Source organism: Orbicella franksi, chromosome 5 (genome assembly GCF_964199315.1).
Source record: "Orbicella franksi chromosome 5, jaOrbFran1.1, whole genome shotgun sequence".
NCBI classification, from domain to species: Eukaryota; Metazoa; Cnidaria; class Anthozoa; order Scleractinia; family Merulinidae; genus Orbicella; species Orbicella franksi.
The window spans coordinates 26270265-26294583 of record NC_138149.1 but is presented as its reverse complement, the minus strand read 5'-3'; the positions used below and the strand labels follow the sequence as shown (position 1 = coordinate 26294583).

At 39.1% G+C, this 24319-nt stretch overlaps 2 protein-coding genes across 2 annotated transcripts; one reads left to right on the top strand and one right to left on the bottom strand.

Annotated features, from left to right (window-relative positions):
• Window positions 1–508: 508 nt before the first annotated feature.
• LOC145487346 (uncharacterized) lies at window positions 509–16526 on the bottom strand. The gene is made up of 2 exons (XM_081466108.1): window positions 15923–16526; window positions 509–1852 (listed from the first exon to the last, which is right to left on the bottom strand). The coding sequence occupies exons 1-2, from the start codon at window positions 15991–15993 to the stop codon at window positions 868–870; spliced, it is 1056 nt and encodes a 351-aa protein (XP_081322234.1). The 5' UTR covers window positions 15994–16526; the 3' UTR covers window positions 509–867.
• A 3-nt stretch (window positions 16527–16529) lies between these two features.
• On the top strand, window positions 16530–19688 carry LOC145487348 (uncharacterized). Its single transcript, XM_081466110.1, has 2 exons — window positions 16530–16874; window positions 18510–19688. The coding sequence occupies exons 1-2, from the start codon at window positions 16783–16785 to the stop codon at window positions 19537–19539; spliced, it is 1122 nt and encodes a 373-aa protein (XP_081322236.1). The 5' UTR covers window positions 16530–16782; the 3' UTR covers window positions 19540–19688.
• Window positions 19689–24319: the final 4631 nt, after the last annotated feature.

Genomic DNA, 24319 nt, shown 5'->3' with positions numbered 1-24319 from the left:
TCGATACAAAGTTTTTGTCCACTCGTTACTCGAACTTCTGGCGGATTCCTTCTTAAACCTTTTGTTTGGTGACGTTCTCGTTTGCCGTTACAGTCGCCACGGTGGTTTGCTCAAACTCCCTGGTAACTCTTGTGCCCTTCTTCCTCTCTTGACATGACCTGGTGCTTTTAACTGGACTTGACCCACACCCTGAAACCCCAAAGCGTGAAATACCTTTGAAGCTCAGAGCGTTCAGTTATCACTTACTCTTTGTAACGTATTCACTACTCCGTAATGTTTTCACAAAATTTATTTAAAGTAAAAAAAAAAAACATTTATTTTTCTTAGCCCATCATGAGGCCATTCCTTTACAATCAGGTGATTGTCGAATACAGCAAAATAATTCAGACTGGCAAGTAATTTGCCACTTGAAAACGTTGTTGTTCTGCAATTACAAAAACACATTGATCAAACCTCTCGCTTGAAATCAAGAGAAATTAAAACATATAAAAAGAATGCCACTCTGCGAGGTCCCAAACAGAGGCAACTTTTCAAATCGTTTGTCACTCCGCGGCTTCCAGAATGTCCTGGAAACGACTTAATCCTAAAACCTGCAAACGTGTAGGAAGTTATGTTCATGATGGTACAGAGCGCCTTTAAAAATGCTTCATAGTTGACCACTGCACCATTCAAACATTCTAGTTTTCTCAACTGCCTACCACCATAGTTGGTAGACTAATTACGCTACAACTGCTACAAAAAGAGTACGGCTTTCGACTCTAGCTGTTGTTTGCAAATACTTTAGTCATCGCCTCAGTCATGACCATTGTAAACGGCGGAGCTTCATAAAAAAGCGAAATTTTAAAGATTTTTGCCTACCCTGGTAAATCATTGATTATTGTTTGAAACTACACACGCGTTCAGACTGTTGATGAACGCGCCAAGTTTTTTCTTGTTCACTTTTCGCACTCCTCCCGCTACATCACCCGTCCTCTTAAAATGCTGGAAACTGAGAAACTGTAGCTTCTCGCAATGTTTCACAATAATCTGCAGCGCCACCATTGTGTTCCGCGCGTCCTGGATGATCCCTAAGTGCACATGCGTCAACTCAGGGGTACCGCTGACCATGCTTTCGATGCCATAAAAGGTAATACCCGAGACGTCCTTGAGGTTGATGGCTCGTAAGGCGTGACAGTAGTGCCCAAGACTCGCCAAACTTTTATCCGAAACTCTACCGCAACCAGCGATGTTCAGACTTTGCAGACTCGTGCATTTCTGTGCAACGAACTGCATTCCTTTGTCACTGACTTTCTGGCAACGCGCAACGGAGAGAACTGTCAGTTCGCAGCAACGTCTCGCGATGTATTTGATGCCTTTGTCACTTATGCCATCACATTTATCCACGTTCAGTTCTTTCAGGAGAGCACAATTTCTGGCGATTAGACTGAGCCCGCGGTCTGATACTTTACCTCGTCCAGCGACGTTCAGTCTTTGTAAGCGCTGGCATGAGCGTGCCACGTGACCAAGAGCCTCGTCAGTGATTGGCTCACAGTGGTCACCTGACAGATCAATGCTTTGGATTCCCATTGAGTATGACGTCACAGCTCTTACGGTCTCGTCCGTCAGTTGCTGTGAAGCGCTACAAAACGAGAAGTCGATTTCGCGCCAAAATAAAGAATCTTTGCAAAGATTGTTCCATCGCTGACAAACGTAAGAGACTTGAATTCTTTCTTGCAGCGACAGAAAGGAAAATATGCGAAGCCAGATGTTGTCAGGAAGAAGCCATTGCGCTTCTGAGGGAACTTTGTAAAGGTCCAGATCGGACAGTGCTCTAGCACAGCGACATAAAAACACTGTCTCTTGTGGTTTTAGCCTAAAAAAGAATTAAAGTTATTCAAAAGTTGCTTGTATGATTTGAACACTTCTTACAGATTTTATGTTACCACGTATCGGCTTGATTACACCGCAAACAAAATTACAGGCACAATGCTCGATGGCTCGAAGTAACAGGAACGTCTATCATCAGTTTTCGCTTCTAGCCCAAAGTTATTTTAATTCGCCGCTTACAATAAACAAATCAACGTCAGCACATATGCATGTTTTAATCACTAACAGATCCCAGTGTTAGTTTATGCAAAAACTTCGAAAGAGATGAATCCTTTTTCTTCCAAGTTAGGATTCGTATTGAATTAATTATCATACAATCATACATTTTTTGATGGGATATCAAAGTTTATCGCCTATTTATAGATTTATTTAATCTCGTCATTTGTCTGCTCGTATTGGGAAATAAGAAGTTGGTCAGTTTTGGGCGTTTCACTGTTAGACGGCGTTCGTTCGAATGCAAGGGAGAAAAAAAAAATGTTGTTGAAAGGAATGAGTATAAGCAAGAGAAAATTTCTCTCGGTAAAAGGCAATGTTACCAAAAATACACGATGCCACCCAACTGAGTATAATTAATATTTAAACCTCGTCGTGCTCTTTCGCTCCGTAATTGCTCTAGCCATGTGAGAGAGCGAAATGGCTAGCTTTCAGGAACAAAAACAATAACGTCTCAAACGTATGCTTACGTTTTCGCTCAGAAATATCATTTTTCGACATTTGCAGCCGTCCTGAATCTTTAAAGCGGCTTCAGCCTGCTCAAGCCCTGAGGGTCATTGTTATTTTGTTGTCGGTGACCTTTTGCAGATTGTTTTAACAGGTTTTCTCCATTTATATTTAAATCACCACAGCATGTAAACTTGTCCTGCAATCTCCCCCCGTCTGTTTGAATTAAATTTCAAATGGTATGTGATGTGGATTCAAGATGTTTCACTTGCCGGCGGTTTTAAGATTGGTAATTGAAAGCAGAACAGTGGGTTGCTGTACCAATGACTGGAGAAAAGCTCTCTCAGTTATCCAAGGATGAAGGGAACACGTAATGATATCAATCACAACACCACGATTTTTCGTCGAGTTAAAAAACTAAATAGCTGTTTACCAAAGACAAGTAGTTGAAGATGGTTCTGTTTCGCCCGTTTTTCCTTATTTTGTCAATTTTGAAATCAGTCTTGAGAGTTTGCATTTGGCACGGGAGAACACAACGCTGGTGAAAGATACGAGGGTAATCAACTGGGTCTCGATGTTAAATTGCACGAAGTGTCCTCAAGCTTTGATTTGAAGATAAATGCTAAAAAGTGTAATGAAAACTCAAAACAACTTCAGATCAAGCATCAAATGCGGGATGAAAATAATGTGCGAATCTACATCTGTAATACAAACGCTATCGGCAATTTTTCCACCTCCAGCCAAGGACATTTGGTCAAAAGCTTAGGAAAGTAGTAAATTGACTTACTTTGATGGGACGCGAAGCGAGTGTTTCATTTCATCACCGTAAATAAGACTATCACCGCTTATTTGCGAAGATACAGATTCGGCGTGGAAATATCAAAATTATCGATGATGACAAAACAGGGATAACCTGTTTACAAAAGAAGCGCGAGTTCTAATTGGCTAAAATGCTTTCGCAACTCCTCACATTGACAAAGCTACACGTTTACTAAAAAAAAAACAACAACAAAAAAAAAAAAACACAAAACACATGAATGCAACATATTCTTAATTCATCAGCATTTACGGAAATAAGTTTTCAACTTAGCGGGTCAATTTTTACCTTGGGAGTAGATTGGGTTTTATACTGATATCCCCGACTGATATGCACTGACTTACAGATATCCTAGTGTGAGAAAATTGCGCTTCTCTGGAGAAAAACCGCAACGCGAATAGTTCCACAACATCGGTCACCTTTGAAAATAGTTAGGTTGATTCCTACATCTTTGTTCCAGACCACACTGAATTGATTTTAAAAAACATGAAGCAATTTACAAATGTGAAGAATGAATAACTACTAATTCTTAATAGATGTGCTCCTTATTAAAACTCAGTACGTGCACGCCTACAAATTAGTTATCTCCCCAGAGGTCGGAGATAACAAGCCGTAAAGACTTTTAAGTATTATCTGTATGTTAATCGAATCCATGACAGGCTACTGAAATATCACTTTGGAGCGTTGAATCAAAATATTTTTCAAGAAAACATTACCTTGATAAAGCCCAGTCGAATATTCAAGCTTTCCATTATATCTTTCGGTAATGTATATGATAGAACGATGCTATCAATTTTAGAGTAGAGGCTGTGTTGTTTTTATAGGTACAAAAGACAGGAATGCTTAGATCATGCCAGAAATGTCGAAAGCCAACAGCAGACCTTGGCTTGCCCAAAGCCTTTTCCTGCACGTTGTGAAAGACCTTTGTCCGGATCATGCTTGGATGCCAACCATTGTACGGTACCAATTTCCATAAAACGGCTCGTACTGAGAACTACTGCAGGAGTTAACAAATAAAATCGGATTACTTAGCGAGTCAAGAAACGATCTCTTATTTCACGATGCAAGAAAACAAAATACCGTATCGCACGAGGTTGAAGTGAAATCATGCCGAAATGGGCGGTGTTATATAGTGTGCTGAAACTAATAGATAATCCTGTCATATTATCTGAAAAATAGTTAACCCCCCAGTTACCGGAAAAAGTGTCGTACAAAATAGGCGAGCGGGAGGCTTGAGGTCAGTTTTCACAGGCGAAGAGCAATATAACTTCTCTTACTCGTGGTTCTGTCTATCTGTTTGTTTGTTTGTTTGTTTTTTTGCTGAAAATAACGGTTTTTATGACGGGCGATTCTTAAAGTTAGTTTAACGTTATAAAGGTGATCCCGCTCACTGTGACAAATACGACTAATCCTGCCGTCTTCCCGCCGCCAGTCTATTAAACTTGAACGAGCTTTTTTGGACTTAAACTCTCAGATCGCTATACAGCATGCAAACATATCTTCACCGATTTTCTCACTGTGTATTAACGATTTTTAAAAATTTCAATTGAATTATAATGTGAGTTCATGATGCTTATCACTCAATGCTCGCTTCGCTGGTGGGTCATGGGTGAAAATTGGCGATGAATGCGAATGCCGTAGCTGCTGGAAGGAGGCCAGAGACTTAAATCGTGTATAAGCATATATGTGAACAGAGCAGAAAGGAAAAAGTGAACTAGAAAAAGTAAAGGATATTGCCAAAATGTATTTAGGTTCAAGTAAACTCGTCTGCACGTTTTAAACCATGACTCGATCCGTTTTTGCTTAACTCGTCTCATTGCCTTTTGGATCAGGAGTGCACGGCGTATAAACCATCGTTAACTAACTAAAAGAATAAACTGATAATTCGACATCGGGGCGCTAGTATGCTGTTCGTAGATACATTTGGAAAAAATCCAGCTCTTGGAGAGTTTAACACAGAAATTCATCGATATGAAAAAGACAAATGCGCACATAGCTCTTTAATTTAAGAAAATTTACGTACTTAGAATGAAAGATATTTCTTGTGATTTAAAATAAACTCATTTGTTTTAGATTGGTGCGTATTCTTGAGGAGTATTTTATGAAAACAATATAGCACTTTTTCCGTGTTTACAAAGCATCATCTGAACACTTGGGGGCGGATTGAGGGACGCGTCACGGGTTTGCATAACTGTCTCGAATTCTCCAAACCCCATTGTGTTTAGATGAGGTTATGTAAACACGGAAAAAGTGCTCTGTTGCTTAAACCTAGCTTAGTAATTGATTTGCTTGCAATTAAAAGCAACAAGGACAAAGTGTATGTGTTTCTCTGTCACTGAACAGCAATTTATACATGTAAGCCATATATAAAAAGACAAATAATACAAATTATGTTTGCAGAGAAATTAATATGAAAGAGCATCATGTTATACGAGTGTACCTCTATTTGCCATCAATTTCAAGTTTTTCAAAATGCCATCCATTACAGACAGGCAGAGCCCAAATCGAACATCTTAGTATAAGACTAAAATAGCCTCAAGTAGAAACCTATTACAAAGGAGCATTTAATTTCCTTTAGTTGTTTATCCTGGGTTTTCTTTTTTTATCAGAGTGGAACAAGTAGAGTGGAAAGAAAAGAAACAATGAGTGACAGTTTGGCCGGGCCGGGTTAATCAGACTTACATAAAACTCTCATTATACAAACAACCTAGTGATTTGACAGGAATTCAGTATAAGGAACAAACCCTTTCTACAAGAACAAAAATGTTGTCAAGTTCAGCAAAATTGGCAATAAATAACCCAAACTTACTTTCGAATTCTGGCACATGCAAAAAATGCTGCCATCACCTTGTGGAACGTTCTCGGCTTGATTCGCTTAGGGCTTTTCTGTGCAGCCCGTGAAGAACGGAAGGAGAATGAACTGCTTAGAACTCTGTACGTTAATTTATATGTAAAGGTGTGTACAAGACATCTACGCTTGCACGGTACAGGTAAAATGTCGGTATTTAGTTTCACTCTAGATCTCAGTGATGACGTGTAACACATGTTTCAACACGAATCATCCACCTCCAAAGATTAAGATGTTAGTTAACGTACTGACAGGCTCTCAGTCTGTCAGTCGCTCACGTCTGAAGACATGAGATAACCCTAACGCAGTTGACACAAGTTAACAATTTTCTCATTTGTATACATCTATAACGTTAGTGTGGTTCTTCGAATCCATTTTTTTTTAGTGAGGACCGCCATCCGAAGTTTTTGGACACGGGAACGCTGTTATTTTGGAGAATCGAGACATGTTTCCGTTAATTGTAATGCGATAGTTTTGTATGTTCGACATTTAGTTAATTTGGCCATGTAGAAAATTACCCTTAAACTGAAGGAAAGCTGAAAATAGTAGTTTACTAAGATAAAAAAAAAAACGCCAAAGAGATAATAATAAACCAAAAAGGAGCAATGGTGATTAAGGATGGAAAAGATTAACAAAGACTTGAAAACCAACAACCAACCTGAAAAATTTAGGCTAAACTTTTCAAGGTGCGAAGCCTTGAGGTAGCTCCTTTAAACAGCCATCCAATTAGGGTATATTCTGTTTTAATCTAAAACAACACCATCAAAACAGTGGCAAGGATAATGGAAAGAACGATAAGGCTGATGATACGAAGTATTTACGCAAAACAGGCGTAGCTCAGGTTGTTAACACTGTGTTCGTGTAGGCCAAGTAAACGCACCTTCAAGTCAGCTGATGCACTTCAGATGAACGCTTAGAAACAGTACTTTCAACTTTTTTTATGCTGTATAAGTTGCTTGCAAATATTAATTCTGATTGTGGATCAAACCTTAGTGTGTGAAAAGGAAAGCTATTTATTACACATTACTTTCAAGTGTTGCTGTTTGTTAGTTTTCAATATTTTGCAAACTTTAATCTGAGTGTTTGTCAATCACTTAGCTACCGGTCTTGGCCATTATCGTCTTGTAGATTATCTTGAAAATGCAATAAATAAATGTAACTTTCCCTTGTAAAATCCTTCACTGAGAAGTAAATTACAAATAAAAAACATTCTGCTAAAGTTTTTCGAGGAGGCCCTGTGCGCCAACTTGGCGCCAGGGGACAGGTGAAGGTGAAAGTTTTTCGAGAACCCGAACCAGAGACTACTCGCAGTCTAAGACGCTCCATTTACTTCGAAGGTTTTCTGGTCCGGCGAGCCAAAATTGTCTTACCATCGACATTCTGACGAAATTTCCGATATTTTTACGTAAATGGTAAACAACCAAAGCCACCGCGTTCAAAGGTCTTGTGTCATGTGACGATGTGATGACGTCACCTGAAGCTCGGCAAAGACAGGAGGTCAGAATATCAATAGCCCGTAAACCTTTAGAACATCAGGCCTAACGTTAATAGCGCGAAAGTGCTGGGAATAAAAGCAGGTATATTCAAAACATTTGACCCACAGCTATAAATTAGAGGGCACTAGATTTCAGATGCTAGCATTTTAGCAAGTTCACTGCTGTTTTCTGGCATTCTCTGCCATTGATATCAAATCATGACCGCGGTGGCGTGCTTCGGCAATCAGCGCCTTCTAATTATCTTTCAACACAGTAAAAAGTGATAAAATGCCTCCCGAATACGGCCACGTCAAATTTTAAAAATTCGTTTTTAAGTTAACCACAATGTGATCGTGTTTATGTCAACATTTTCACAGTTTGCTGCCGTTTTGTCTCAGTCTTATGTATTAAATCATATCTATTAAGCACTTTTTAAATCCTGAATCATTCAGTACTTCACTGAGTACTTAGAACGAGTCGTTGAGTTAAACCCAATACTCTAATTCTCCTTAAGCCCGTCATGGTATTAGCGTACAATAAATCGTGGTTGTACTTCGATGACCTTCAGTCTTCAAAGCGACTATATTGACGCTTTGAAGACATCAGAAACACACGTCTTCATTTTCATGTCCCCCGATAGGTTAAAGCCTTGTTTCGGCATGCTAGAGGCCTTAACACATTGATAAAGTTGTAATTATAATAATATTATTATCGTAACAGGTGGAAAAACTTTAAAAGCCAGCCAATATCATCCGAAAAAAAGTCAAAAGATGGGTTTGCAGTAAGACTGAGCAGATTAAAAAACATCTGCCTTACTTGGAACTTACTAAATACCTGCAAGAAATTGATTTTATATGGAGATACATTGCAGGCATAATCAAGTTGTCTAGAAAATTGTTTGTAAGACACCATCGATCTGTTAAATATCACAAAGTGCTTTTCTTTGTTAAGAAATTGATCGAGGAAAGAGATTGATATCATAATGACGAACTGGCCAACTAACAAGTCTTTAATAGACTCTTCAGTGAAACCTCTAACTGAGAACTGCCCTGGGCTTTGTGTTTTCATAACTCACTTGAGTTGTTTGTAGGGTCACTTTATATGATGACAATGACCCTCAATGCGGAATCGGTTTGCACAAGTATATATTGCAGCCTTGATATGAGATAACCAGGTTTTTGATCAGAACTAATCGAACAGTTTGGCAAATTAACACTGACTGAGTGATCAAGCCGCTTGATCAGGTGTTTAAAGAGAACTGGAGAAAGTTGTAATCCTTCCTCAGCGATCGAAAAAGGTTTGCCTCATGGACGACATTTCCCCTTCAACCGGGTTTCCTTTCGTACGTCGGCGAAATCTGTATAGGAATTGCAACGTTTCGCAAACGTTTCGTAAGTGTGTCTCGTAAAACAAGTCCTCTCAGATAAGCAAGTAAATACAAAGAAGCAGTGATAAAAAGTTTTACAATATACACCTACTTTTGAATTCCAACGCAGGCAAAAAGCGAAGCCATACCCCAGGCAAACGATAATAGCACTAACTTCTTTGGCGACCTCTGAGCACTGAAGTGGATCTGCCTTGCAAATTCTACACTGATGTATGTTTCAATGTGTTCTATCTGCTGATATTAGATTTCTTTTTTCAGCCTCTCACTATTGTTATTCGATAAGTTTCATAACTTTGGGTAATTCAGGAACTTACTGAATACTGACATCTTTTTTCTCAGTTATCCCTTGAGTCGACCGTGTAAATCGTTTCATTTCATGAGCTGAATTGGACGACCGATGACAGTTGGCACAAATTATATGCCAAGACAATTGCCAAATTTTCACCTTTGCATACCTTTCGTTCAGAAGTCGTGTTTATTGAAATACTCCTTAAATTGCTTGCTATTTTAGATGCCCAAAGATATTTATGGCGTCTTTGTTTACTCTTGACCTTTTTGTAAGTAAATCTCCCAAACAAGGATAGTCTATGTAACTTGATTGAAGCTTTCAAAGCTCAAATTGAATACATTTTTATAGACGTATTGACCGGTGCTTGGGTTTGTAGGCTTTTCATTTACGGACGTCTGTGTAAGCATACTTGTTCACATCGAAACATTAAGGGAATTCCTTCAGTTTAAGACGCCGTTTTATTTCATAAAAATGTTCAACGTCCTGGATCTAATTTTATTTCACTGCAAACAACAGGAAATAATGGGAACCTTGTCACAACATGTAGTTCTCATTAACCGTTTTGTTTTCGGTGTGCCGTTGAACTTCCTTTAAGTTTCCTCAACATTTCCACCCTAACTTAGATAGAATTATTTTAATACCACAGTCTGAGCAGAAAATATATTTCCCGATGGCATAAGGAATATGTCATTAAGAGCGATATATACCTTATTTTAGAAACCTGTCAGGTTGCCTCACTTGATTTGGATAACTATTTACTCGGGCATATACGAGGTCGATAAGGGCTGGAATCAGTCCCAAGGCAATCCTTTTGCCGCCTTGGGTTTTGTTGCAGCACGCATAACCGTGAATTGATTTAGAAGTAAGTACCAAAGTCATTCTTGCTAATTTTGAAATTCATTAGTATAAAATAGAGTTTCAATTATTTGTCGTTGTTTTAGCAAAAATTCCATGACCATTCAAGAATTTACAACTGGCTTTAATAGACTGAAGACAAACTAATGTCAGATTTACTGATTAATTAATGATACAATCGTTTCGGAACCTTGTTGTAATAACGTTCAGATTTGCTCATTTTGAAAAGCAGCCATATGGCGTTTTCATAACATTGCTTAATTCAGTACAAGTGTCCAGAGAAAAAACAGCTGCAGTTTTCACTCTTACAAACCATCAAAAGGATCCATAGAGTTGATTATTTTGTTTTCGCCACTTTCAATACCCGGATGGTGTGATTTGTAGAGATCTCTGTAGATAACCCTTTTTAATTAGCAACACATTTTAACATTTTTTCGTCCAAGCTCACATCAGTTGAAAATAACAGTATCTTTAATTAACTTTAATTTGGAATTCAAAGAACTACCGAGTTTCACTGAGATCACCAGACATGACTTTCAGGTACTGGAAAGGTAAAAAACGCAAAACCAGAATTCATGCAGCAAATCTGGTGGTTCATTCTTACATATACGGCGGTCTAAAAGCAATCACGTACAAATTGGAAAAGAATTTGAAAACCAAAAACATGTTACACAGGTGGGAGTAATATTTTATACATCAATTCAGTTTTTTGGGGCAGTGTTGAATGCATCTCTTCTATTTTAGTTGTAATCCTGAGATTGTGATTTCTTATCAACGTACGTTCTTTCCTTACAGTTGTGCCTTTGTTTGACGTGCGAGAGTGCTCAAAGTGTCGATCATCTTCTAAAACAATTATATGATATGACTGTTTTGAAATGGGGCGACTATTGACCTCTTTGGAGGTGATTTTGTAATGATCTGCTCTTAATGGTGTTCTGTGCGTTCATTTTGGGGGTACTGCATTACTCCAGATATATCATAACCACCATGTTTATCTCTTACTACACAGTGTATGCTATCCATTGCAAAGGAAAATCAGTTCTAAAATCAGAGAGGGATCCTCGTGTCTCTATTGACACGAAATGTAGTGTTCTTTGTTTGCGTGTTTGAAGTTGGGTGGTTTTTTTTTGTTGATTTTCACTGGTTAATAAAACATTCAGCACAATCATACTGACTGGACTGGAAAAAAAAAAAAAAAAAAAAAAAAAAGCTCCTTTTCCGCTGCACACGTTTTGGACTAACTTAAACAACAATAACAGCAGCAGCAGCAGCAGCAGCGGCAACAACAACAACAACAACAACAACAACAAGAACAACAACAATAGCAATAGCAAAAGAAAAAAACAACAACAGCTTTTACAAACTTAAAACAGTTCAAGCTGTTGTATATGTCGCATAACTGGTCTATCTAGCAACACAGAGGTTAAAAATTTTCGTTGTTGTTTTTTTTCAGTTCCCTTTACACAGAAAAAAGAAAATTCGAGTTTCGGCCTGAACCATAACACACTATAAAAAACAAAAAAAGCTCTTCTTGGTAAGTGAGCTTTCTTTGACCCGTTGGATATTCTTGGAATTCTTCTTTTTTATTTGCTGAACATATGGAAAAATGTAAATCATGTTTAAAGTGGTCATGCACTTAGCTATACAAGCACTAAGCTTAACTAGTTTACAGGCATGTTACTGAAACAAAGGAAAAAAATGTTTCAAATAAACCAATCATGGTTAAAAATCCCAACTGGCAGAAGGCAGGCCAGATGGCTATTTACAAAGCGTGACCGAGGATTTGAACTCGGGACTACCGAGAAACAAATTCCGCTGGTGGCCGGGTGGAGGCCTTGAACCCGGGACCTCCGGATTAAAACACCAGCGTCCTAAACCACTCGGCCACGCTGCCTCCGGAATTCTTGTAGATTAAGAGCATTCCAATTGAGTCCGTTTAAAAAAGGCCTACATTCCTTTTCATGAGATTCTTGAAAACGGGTTGGCAATATCACAACTGAATTAAGTTCAGAGATCGGAACGATCTATAGATTTGGCTGTCACCAATTTCAACAGCAATTCTCTATTACCTGATTTTCAGAGATCCCTGCAGAGAAAGACGTTTCTTTAATAGTAACAAGCATTTTTACATGTTTGGTCCACAGGAGCATTTACCAGTTTTTTTTTTTCAAAAAAAAAAAAAAACAAAAACAGTGTTACAGTGTTTAAAAGTTCATTATAGACTTTAAAGATCAGTCTAGTGTAATTTCCTGATATTACAAAATTTGACTTCGAAGCAAGTGATTGTAAGAATACCAAGAACTGAAATCGTGCATCAAATCAGTGTTTGTATTGTCGGTCATCTGGCTCATTCTCGATCAAGATGTGCCCCAACCTATACAACGATTTAAAAGCAATCGATCTCGCACAAATTGAAAAAAGAAATTTAAATTCTTTAGTATGGTGTACAGGTGATTGAAACATTCAAGATCATTCAACCTAACCCTAAGATGATGGGAACATCAACTAGAAAGTTCCGCGCTGCCCAAGCTGTCCGAAGTTTAATTCACGTCCCACTAAATGAGGCCAAAGCTTTAACGTCATTCTACATAAGCAATTTTTTTTGCCCTCCAGATGAAATTTTCTTGCGCGCTGAATCCGTTACTTGCACCCCTCAGGTAAAGGTTATAAACTGATTAGAAAGCGAACGCTTTTCGGTAACAATTTCTAATTAACTAACGTATCTAGGACTGATATCACTGGCAGTCTTGTAGGAGTTCTTTAGCAGATCTGCCCGTTTTTCGGCATAAGGTTTTCAAAGAACTTAATGAAAGTGAAGAATGATCATCGCAGTAAATTTAATGTTGACACCTTGACTCTAAGTTATCAGAACTATCTACAGAAGTGATTAATTTACTGTCAACACGTCCAGTGCCTATGTTACCATTCGTGACTTTTAGAAATCTATGTTGATGCGGCCCTTTCATTAAGAACACACATTTTCAGATGTCTCACATGTATGCCTCCAACCTTTCAAATGCTCCGTAAAATGGCAATATTTTAAACTCGAATTTGAAGATCGAATAATTGTCTATTGAAGGGGAAAATGGCAAATGCAAAACTAAAAAAATCGTGCAACAAATGTTTGATGCTAATTTTACTAGATCATTCTTAAAAACAATGTGCCTTTACGCATCCAGTGATTAAAAGCGATCACGTACTCAAGAATTGACATTTTACTGAAAACAAGGTACACGTGTGGCTGAGCATCGGTCCAATTATAATCTGGTATAGCAAGATATCCGTCTGTTCATACCATCGACAAGATTTAGATTTCGCGAAGTACGATCTTGTTCTCTTACTTCACCACTAGTCAGCATTCAAAAATTATTTCCCGTCTAAGAGCAACCACTCGTTTGCTCACCTGTTTTAGATAAAAATCCATGCATCGCGGCGCCGATCATGTTGAAACAAGGGAAATATGGGCAAATATTTAACATAGCTGTTCGCACCCGTTGATGCGGAAATACTGTAACGTGGTTTGCCTACAATCCCCTCGCTATTTTCTCTTAGTTTTAAAAGAGTTAGGGAAGTGAGCGCGCTAGTATCTCTTTACTCCAAAGAGAGGCAATCAGAGAAAGGAACAAGGATGAGCGCTCTGATTGGTGGATCTGACGAACACATAGAGCGCGAAATCTGCCTTCAATTGAAAGTTATTGCATTATTATTCCGCATAAACGCCTTGGACACTCTGCCTCAAAGAAAAATCACAACAAATCAAGAGTTTCCATTTTTCCCCAGCGATAAGAAAAAGGCGCAACATCAAGGAAAAAAAAAAAGAAAAAAAAATGTTTATGGGAAGACGTTACCAAGAACTGAACTACGCAACTTCGCGTTTTTGAGTTTGCCCGTAGGACCGCATGCTTTCCAAAAAATTAGAAAAGAGAAGGATTCTAACAAACTTCTCTTCGTTATATTTGCGACTTTATTTGCGACTTTGCGCATATTCATGAAAGCGGTATCAAGTTTAACGAAAACATTGAAACCCCGTCCACAATACGCCGGAGAAATTTGAAAACGCAATAATCACCGGTCGTTTTGGATTTGTGATTGAGGAAAACTCGGTCAGGGAAATCACATGATTATCGTGACGTCATCGTTTTCGAAAAGATCCGTTTTCAAAATGTTTTCCGTCCACTCTAAAACGTAAAGCAAACGTTTTCAAATTCCTCCGGTTTGAAGAGCGTTTTCTAAAAGCTCCGTTTTCGTGACGGATTTAGTGTGGACGGTAGGCCTAAAAGTTGCATTAAAGCTGCGTTTTCAAATTCCTCCGACATGGTGTGGACGGGGTCTAAAAAGTAAAGCCGGCGGTTTTTTATTTCCCCCGTTTTAAAAAGCGTTTTCTAAAAGCTCCGTCGTGACCGTTTTGGTGACGGATTAGTGTGGACGGTAGGCCTAACCACAGAAATAAAGATGAGTATTCAAATTCCTCTCGCGTAGTGTTGACGGCCCTGAGCTTTTGGAGTCAAGACAACATTCTGCTCTCTTTGAGAAGCCAAATAAAGTAACAGTGAATAAAATTATCATATTTGAAAAAGGTTTTCTTTTCAGTCATTAGCGCTATTATAAATTTATTGGTGTAAACGAAGGAACCGGTGACGAAATTTGTGGAAACGGTGCAGGAGTTCTGTATCCCGGAGGAAAAAAAATCGGGAATTTAGTGCTGGTAAACCAAATAATAACAGAAAACACAAACAAACCTAAGACTAAAAGCACGTGATGCAATGCAACTTAAGGCACTGGTTTTGTGGGAAAAGTAAGCAGGGAAATTAAACATGACTGTGTGCTTTGCGATATTCGGCAAAACCGAGAATTTAATATGAAAAATACAGAAGAATTAAAAAAACTGAGAAACTTGTGCTCTATTCGAATTACCGACAGGATCCAAAAATAAATGAAAATGTTAATTGTATGCGTTCTGTCACGTTCACATGCAAATAAATTAGTTACTCTTCACCTGTAGGGCAAAACATGTACCAAAGTACAGTCTTTTTTCCTGATAGGAAATATTTAGGCACTGTTGCTGTTTATTACCTTTATTTAGCTAAAGTCAACCATAATTCCCAAACAACATAGAATATTTCCACGTTTTACCGCATGTCTTTAAAAAGACATGCAGTAGAAAATAAAAAGGAGGCTTTCCTTTTTTGAATTTTTCGGTTAAAAATTCTAAGACAATAAGATCTGTGGAGAAAATTAGCTCATTGTTTGTGAACAGTACGTTTTTAGGCAAATTGACACAGGTCCATTTGAGTTCGGATGTTGAGAATCTATTGTCTCGCCGGCCTTATTACGGCACAATGTAAACGTACTAAGTTGTGAATTTTAATATCGGGAATTTTATTTCGTATCACAGAAAATCTAAGGTTATTTTATGCTTTGTCTTAGCAAGAATTGCCCAACGGCTCTTTATTTCTGGAGGCGGTAATAAATTGCTCAGGCACAGAGCTTCAACTGTCACCGTAATATAAACAAAGCCCTTTGCCTGTAAAATAACGATGAAGTGCGAGGTAATTTTAAACAAGGCTCGTTCGAATTAAAAATTACGAAGTCAACAACAGACGAAACCAAGACGCAAAAAGGTGACAATCGAAATCACGCCATAACACCGCACTCACAAAAATGCTATCTAGCGGGTGACACTTAGGTTTGAGGGTACATAAGACATTTAAAACAAGGCACATACCCGGACGTTAACGGTTCAATCTTCGACAGATCCAGTTGGTTTTTATGCCGAACGGAAAGCCAGCCGCCCATTACGTCTCCAACGCTGCGCCTGCATAAGGTTTCCCCGCTTGAAAGTGACTTGCCGGCGCCCTGAATTTCAAAACGTGCGCTCTGCCGCCTGGACAAAGGAAGCTACACGGACCATAAGCTGTACAGGCAGCCACTCAACTTAATGAATAAACATTTTGCCTCGAGGGGGTCATTTACTTATGAAAATGGTAATAAACTTGGACAGGTGTCCTTCCTCCGCGTTGCCGCTACAGGTTGTTTGCGGTTTATTTAATCGTCCCGCGACCGACAAAGAGCTGGAAATTTTGCCTTATCTCTACGCGGTCGAAAAGGTTTGTTTTATAATTCGCTGCGCCTCCCCAAAACTTCAATTACTCTATGTTCCTTTCACCAACCAACATCTCGTTGAGGAAAGAGGCCAATTTAACTTTTTGTGTTATTAGACGCACGTGTCACTGCAATAAAATCGCAATAAACGAAAGCGACGCTTAAATAAATTGGTCGAAATTTGTCGACGCTTTCAACATAAAAATTTCATTTAGTCCCTTAATTTCCATTCGCAAGCAGTGCGCTTGCACGCACCTTGTTGCCCGGGAAACTAAAATCACGTGGCTTTCTAAAACTGCATACTTATTTTGCACGCTCTATTTAGCAAAACAACTTCGTAAACAGCCAATAGCGAACTGTTGTTCAGTGTTGACGGCGGAAGGGTGGGAAAAGACCAGTTGCGGCCGCTCGTGTTCCAGTGTCTGGAGATTTGGAAGCGAACATCCGTTTGGAGGTAGAAAGGCAAAGAAAACTCTGCGAGTGATGGGCTCAGCACTGTCACAACACAGCCGCTCACGAAATGTCCCATCAACGTTCACGATCTTTCAAAACAAAGTCTCGCGAGAGCAAAGGAGGTAAGCCAAACCGAAAATTAATTGTAGCAACAGGGAAATAGTAAAAACTATCCAGGGTTATTATGTAGCAAGTACAGAGCGTTTGGAAGAAGCGGCTGTGAATTTTTTCCCTGTAGAATTTTTGACTAGGAAGGAGTCAAAAGGACACTTAAACGATGAGGGTATGTGTAAATTAAACCTGAACAACAAAAACAGCAAAAAATATTTTAATACAGTTTGTTAATACTTTGGCTAGTTCTAAAACTTAACGAAGACTAAATAAGATATTTTTAACAGGTAGCAATTCACGAATTCGTAACATTACAAAATGGCGGAGGGGGAAAATTATCGCACAAGTAACATCGGAAGTGACACGTGCTTTTTCCTTCTTCAAATTTTGACGCTATCTTGGCACCAAAAAAATTAAATTTCTTCTCAGAAATAACAGGTGTCAGTTAGCTATTAGAACATGACTTTAATTTCCAAACGAAAATTAAGAATATTTTGACATAAACACAGCATGGATAATCCAAATGATTAAAACAACCTGTTGTTGATACCGTCGCGATTTTTCAGACTGACTCACAAATGAGAGATCACAATGAAATATTCGGTTTAATTGTTATTTCTTTGTTTCGATGAATAGTCTTATTTTCTTCTTCGTTGACATTTTGCAAACGTCCGTCGAGACGAAAAGAAAAGAAAATGTCCACCGATTCGCGCCTCAATTTTGAAAGTGTTTGGTTATTGACGATGGGACAACAACAAGACTAATAACAGCGCACCTGGATGTCGCTTAGCAGTTGAGAATAAGTGGGTGTATACATTTACATTATTACTAACTCCTACCCGAAACTCCGCGATTACACAAAAAGTATCGACCATCAAAATAGAACGAATCGTTTCAATAAAAAACTCCAATTTTGAGCAACTACAACGTCGACGCCCAGGACAATGTTGTTGTTGTTGTTGTTTTAAATGTTTTCCTATAATTCTCACAATTTTCCAGAGCTATTCAGTTTGTTTTGCCGGTATCAGACTGTCACCAGCTGAATGTGTAAATATAACATTTAATTATAAACAGAAACGTGAAAAATTCTCCGTGTTGCCTCACGTTCTTAGCGTAACGCAGCGGCAGATTGGCGATTTCCCGTTGCCATGTTTCCAGTGGAAGAGTTGCGGTACAAAACAGAACCCAGGTTGACGATTGATAGTTTTGGGAAAATTTTACTGTCATTTACCGCGCCGTTTTGGGAATTTTGTTGAAAAGTATCCAGCTAGCCGATAACGTGTTGATTACAAATAATCAAATTGTACGTACTGCGCAAGTTCGGAAGCTTATATAAGGGTCTTTATATGACAAATGTTCGCGACTTTGGCTCGGACTGTAGTTCTTAACTTTGAAGTTGAGTTACAAATTAAGGACAGTGAGTTTACGTCTATCAAATGGAAATTTCTACAAATAGTCATAAATTGCTTGGAGATAAGTAATCATTTGTCGTATTATTTTGATGTGATCTATATCTCAGATCCGTTCGTTGAGTGCACTACTACGATATCGGCTTGGCTCAAAATATAAACACGTATTTCCCGGTAAACATGTTCTTGTTGGATGTTGTATGGCTTTAACGACACGTACAACTTTTATTTTTCCAGCTGGCAGGAGATTTTGACCTTCAGTCATGCGGAAACGGAGAAATACAACGAAAGATATTGCCACTTACCAGATGCTCTTTTGTTGAAGATTTTCTCGCACTTTGCCATTGACGACTTATTACGCGTGTCTAGAGTTTGTCAGCAATGGCGTAGAGTGAGCCTGGATCCTACTTTGTGGCTGAGCATTGATTTATCTTCCTGTCTGTACACGCGCTTGCGAGACAGTAACATTATCTGCTTAGTTTCACGTGTTACTTCATCTGCAATCACGCACATAGACTTGTCGGGTCCTGGCTGTTCTCGTGTTACGAACGTTAGCTTATTTCACATAGCTCGTCAATGCCACAAACTTCGGAAACTTTACATCTGCAATCGTAACCGGATCACGAGCACGGGGATGGAGATGATCGCCCGATGTTGCCCTTATATGGAAGTCCTCGGAATGTCGAAATGTCCTCTGATACTCAACCGAGGACTCGGGTCCGTGTTGCGACGCTCAAAGCTGTTACGAGAGCTCGACATAAGTGGATGCCTATGGGTTACAGACGCCGTTCTTTCAGAAATCGGAGAGCAATGCAGTTCTTTAGAATACCTGAGCATCGAGGGCTGCAAAAAAGTCACTGACGCGGGCTTAATTGCCCTGGCAAATTCATGCGCCACGTTAAAACACGTCAATTTGCGGAACACCAAGCGAATCAGTAACGCTGGAATGGAACAATTCTTGACCAAGATGCCTGACCTAGAGGGACTGGAAATTGGTTTGGTTCGAAAGGGCCGAATGACCGCCGCCATATTGAACCAGGTGGCCACGCATTGCAGGAATTTGACGTTTTTTGATTATCAAGAGTGTTTTCCTACTCCTGTCGAAGATGTTCTTTGTCAGATCGCTGAGAAGTGTCAGGGCTTACAGTATTTGGGTGTGAGATATCAATACCAGACTCTTTCAAATAGCTTAGTTCTCTCTTTGACTAAACTCTGCCCGAGTCTCGTCAAAATTGACGCAAGTTTGCGCTTTTACATACATATATGATCATTTTCACAGAACCCGCAGAGTGTTCAGTATCAAATTATTTTCCAATCAACAAATAATTCAAAAATGATAGTATAGAAAATTAGCAGAACCGACAAGTGGCCCAATAGTAAGCCATAACGGCACATCGATAAAAAAAAAAAAAAAAAAAAAAAATAGGTTGGCTCTGGTGCAGAAGTCTTTTCAGATTTTCTTCCTTTGGTTCATGCGGAGAAACAAAGGCACTAGAAGACGAACACACCTCAGCCTCAGATAGGTAATGGCTGAAATTATTCTAACATAACTTTTAGAATTCGAATTAACCTTGCTCAGTAACAGCAGCTTGTTATCAACAGCTCATCTTAATGTTATTCCCAACAAAAGAGAAGTTCGAAGTTTGAGCTGAAACTGATGAAGCAGGTCCACAGAAGGGTTCGTCTCGTGACTGTGATTGGTTAATGTATGGTTATGTGCATGCGCAGAAGTTACAATCAATTTTAGTGTGGTCGACGTGTTTCAGCTCGAAACTCGGACAGTTCTCTGATGGCAGTTTGATATTTGCGCATGACGAGAGACCTCTGTCTCCGCATGTTTCTATCTGCCTAGATAGCTATAATGTGGGCTACCGTTTACAAAGGACTTTGATACAGTTTACTTCATTCCTCAAAACCATATGGAGAGGGAAGACTGATCGATACACCCTGGGAACGAAGTTTGCGTTTATATAACTTATCTCTAGTAATTTCTTTATATTGTTTTTACCTTCTCATTTTTGACTTGGTATCCTGCAAAAGAAAATTTAAGTATTGAATTACAACAAACTTCCGTCACGAAAAAAAGAGTAAAACCCGAGTGAACTAAATTATTTTTGGTTAAGCCAGTAAAAAGTTAGCGTTAATTAAATTTACATTCAGGTAACAACTTCTCACTCTTTGGGCCTTCATTTAGTGCCAAATGATCTCGAACTGCAACTTACAATAGACAGTAAAAAAAACCAAAAAACAAAAAAAACTGTGTTTGTAAACTGTGTTTGCAAACACAGTAAGTAGACGCAAGCAAGGAGACGCAAGTTGAAAACTTGAGTTGAAAACTTGAGTCTACTTGCGACTCCGTTTGGCGAGGACTTGCGTGCACTTGCGTTGACTTGTGATGACTCACTTCGGTCGAAATCAAATTTACAGAGAAGTCGACGCAAGTTTTTCACCGTTTGGCCACCCAACCCCAGTCAACGCAAGTTGTGTGACGTCTATCAACCCTATAAGCCAATGAAATACAGCCTTGAAATAAGTGTTTTGCGACTTGCATGTACTTGGGAGGAAACTTGCGAGTCCATTTGGTCACCAAATACAAGTCTCTACGCAAGTTCAACTTGCTGTGACTTGCGAGTCCGTTTGACCAGGGCTTAAGACGTATTGATTCAGTGTTCAGGGATAGACCTAAAACTCAGGCTGCACTCACACACCGTACATTTACGTCTATACTTCGTCTGTAATTAAAACTATAGTGCTTTCGCCCTTGCACAAAAAAATTGTCAATCTTTACAGACTTAAACGTATTCGTTTGTCTTAATTGCCATACGGACTCATACGACTGCATGTCTCAACGTTGTGATTGCATGCTGTGCGAAGGTGCGGACCGGAATATTAGGGTCCGTCCACGCTACGCCGGAGGAATTTGAAAACGGAGGTTTCAGTCTGAAAACGCGTCAAATGTTTTCCGTCCAAACTACGATCGAGGAATTTAAAAACGCAACAATTACCAGTCATTTTAGATTTGTGTTTGAGGAAGACTTGGTCAGGGAAGATCATATGATTATAGTGACGCCATCGTTTTCGAAAAACTTCGTTTCGAAAAAATAATGTTTTCCGTTCGCTCGAAAACGGAAGGTCGGCGTTTTCAAATTCCTCCGGGTTGAAGAGCGTTTTGGAAGAGCTCCGTCTTCGTGACGGATTAGTGCGCACGTTAGGTCTAACCGTAGAAATGAAGCTGCGTTTTCAAATTTCTCCGGCGAAGTGTGGACGCTGCCGTTAGATTCCTTGAAAATACCAGTATGCGAGATTCACGGGGACAAACAATTGACGAGTAGTAATCGAAAGCGTTATTTGGGAAATGAGGCGTTTTAAAGATCCACGCCAGAGACTAGAAATTAGCCATACAGTTCAGGAAGAGTGCAAAAAAAAAAAAAAAAAAAAAAAAAAAAAACTTGTTCAAAGTGATGAAAAAAGTACGAAAATCAAGGGGACAAAAACTAAACAATCGATAAATGAATGGGCTTTTGTGCTTAGGATTTTGACCTGAAGGTTCTTCAGTCGATATTGACGTAATGACAAATTTATTCGGAATTGGTTTCAGAAATTACAGGTATTCTCTCGTAGTTGACGTGTGTGCACAGTATCTCACAAGCAACGACATCGTCTATCTGTCAAACTTGTACCGTATTCTCACAAAACCTCTTACCTTACGTACAAGATGTACCGGAGGTTACTCGTCGAACTTCTCCCTCTAAGTCACCCTTCGCGCCTATGCTCTGAAGATCCCGGCTTTCTCTCTAATGAAAACCGAATGCGTTGCTGGGTTATGTGTCGTTTAAGGGATCCTAATCGAAAAAAACCCAATGATGGAATATGAAATTGACAGCTGAAAATTGGGCCGATGTTGCTTACTACTCAACACTGGCAACTGCTCACATTTGCCGACGTCGGTAGAGCTCAAGTTTAAGGTTGATTCCTTGAATGAGAATAGTGCTCAAAGCTTGAAACTTTTAAACAGAAGATGATTAAGACTATGATGTTGGTGAATAACCTAGCAACGTTTCCCGGTTAGAACGAATATGACGTGAACTGTGGCAATACAAATAAAAAAGTGGCAGTTGTTACCCAGGAAATCAACCCTAAATTTTAGAATTTCTTTTTGGTAAAACTTCAGCCGTTGAAAGACACAAAAACTGTTCGTGCAACCACTTAGTAAATAAGACAACAGTTTGTCGTAATTGGCTTGCATGCATTGCGCCTTTTGTATACCATTACAGTCACGCATCAGTAAGGATCACTATTGGTTCCAAGTTTGTAATAGCGCTTTTCACAACCGTATTTCAATTCCGCAACGTTTGTTACCTAGGAAATATAGAAAACGGCAAAACTACTAAAATTTGAGAAACTGTCTACTTCCGGTGCGTAAGAGAAAAGGAAGCAAGAAAAAAAAAATAGAGTCAAAGAATTGTTTCAATTTAGGAAGGATGCTCTAAGATTTTGGTCGACACCTGACGTTCATGTCACGTGACTTTTCCCTCACTGTTTTCGTTTGGCACTGAAAGTGAAAAGCAAAATTTGAATTATTCCCCTTGAAGCCAAGTGACAAGTCTCTTGTGTCTGCATTGAACAGCAGAATAATTAAGCAATAGAGCACGTTTTCTGTGTTTACATAGCCTCATCTAACCACGAGGAGGGTTGGGAGAATTCGAGACAGTTATGCAAACCCTAGACGTAGTCGAGGGTTTTTATAACTTTCGAAAATTCTCCCAGCCCCCCCCCCCCCGGAGTGTTTAGATGAGGCTATGTAAACACAGAAAACGTGCTCTATTGCTTTTATAAAATAATTCTCAAAAACACGCGCGAATCTAAAACGTCACAACCGTGTTTACATACTCTCATTTAAACACACCTATCAACCAATGAGAGCGCGCGTAGTATCCCAGCTTAATAATTCAATTTCCCGACTGAAAACTGTTTTTCTGCCTTTTCAGTGAACAGACTATTCAACCCATTAAAGACCAGTCCACCTTTCTCCAAATGTATTCTTCAGAGCGGGTGCAGCCTTAGCATAAACTATAACTAGTCTACTCTTTTGCCCGTATTATCGACTTCTCAGTCATAACCAATCAGCTTTGCTTAAACATTCTCCGGGGCGTGTGCATTAACAACAACAACAACAGTTTTATAAGTTTCAATACTGTTCACCATGGAGTTCGTATAAAGCTGAATTACAATGCTCAGATACCTATTGTAAGATAAAGAAGACTTTGCTAGTTAGGGATTTGAAAGCGAGCCTTAAAGACAATGGACGCTTTCCATTCAACCAAAAATTCCGGTTCGCAATTCTGGAAATTTCCATGGCGAATTTAACAGTATTTTTTGTAACTGTGAGAAAAGTTGGCAACGTTGCGAGGTAAACCGAAATTTTCGGAAATTTCTTATCGAGAATTTCCGTTCCATTTGACTTTCCAGCCGGAATTTCGGGAATTTTCGGCTGAATAGTTCGCTTTTCGGAATTTCCTAACCATTTGTCCCGTTTCGAAATTTTCGGAATTTTTGGTTCAAAGGAAAGTGCCCAATGGTAACAGCGAAAAGCTTTATCTTTATTGGTTTGCATGTTTTAATACGCAATTTTTTCAGCTTCTGCCATTCTTATTGGCCTTAAATATTAATTAGCTACTAACTAACCTTAAATTTTAATTTCGTTGTTACTTCTATTCTCAGCGGTCGCCTCTGAAGATGTCTGCTGAAACGTCAGATAAAAGATATACATCTTTTTCTGAATTAATGTTGCTTGGCGTCGTACCGCAAAAAAAGGAGGTGGAGGTGTGGTCTTGAGTCAAACGACCAAAACATATTGCACGAAGTGACTTTCCCAAGAACTAATATTATTTGACTTTGCATTGCAAATAGTTGCAGTAAAGAAATCAAAAGACAAAAGCGTCCGATACTCGGTATTCGATTAATCGGTCAGTTGGCAATATTTTGCTTGTAATTGCGCAGTTTAAGCTGATATGACAGAGATGTTCTTGTGGAGGCTCTTTGTGCAT

What these genes read in the sequence shown, in the direction of transcription:
- LOC145487346 (XM_081466108.1), bottom strand. Translation starts at nt 15,993, where the DNA reads ATGGGCGGCTGGCTTTCCGTTCGGCATAAAAACCAACTGGATCTGTCG. An exon ending in ATTGAACCGTTAACGTCCGG is followed by an intron (nt 1,853 to 15,922) that starts GTATGTGCCTTG and finishes ATTCTTTTTTAG; the next exon opens with GCTAAAACCACAAGAGACAG.
- LOC145487348 (XM_081466110.1), top strand. Translation starts at nt 16,783, where the DNA reads ATGGGCTCAGCACTGTCACAACACAGCCGCTCACGAAATGTCCCATCA. An exon ending in GTCTCGCGAGAGCAAAGGAG is followed by an intron (nt 16,875 to 18,509) that starts GTAAGCCAAACC and finishes TTATTTTTCCAG; the next exon opens with CTGGCAGGAGATTTTGACCT.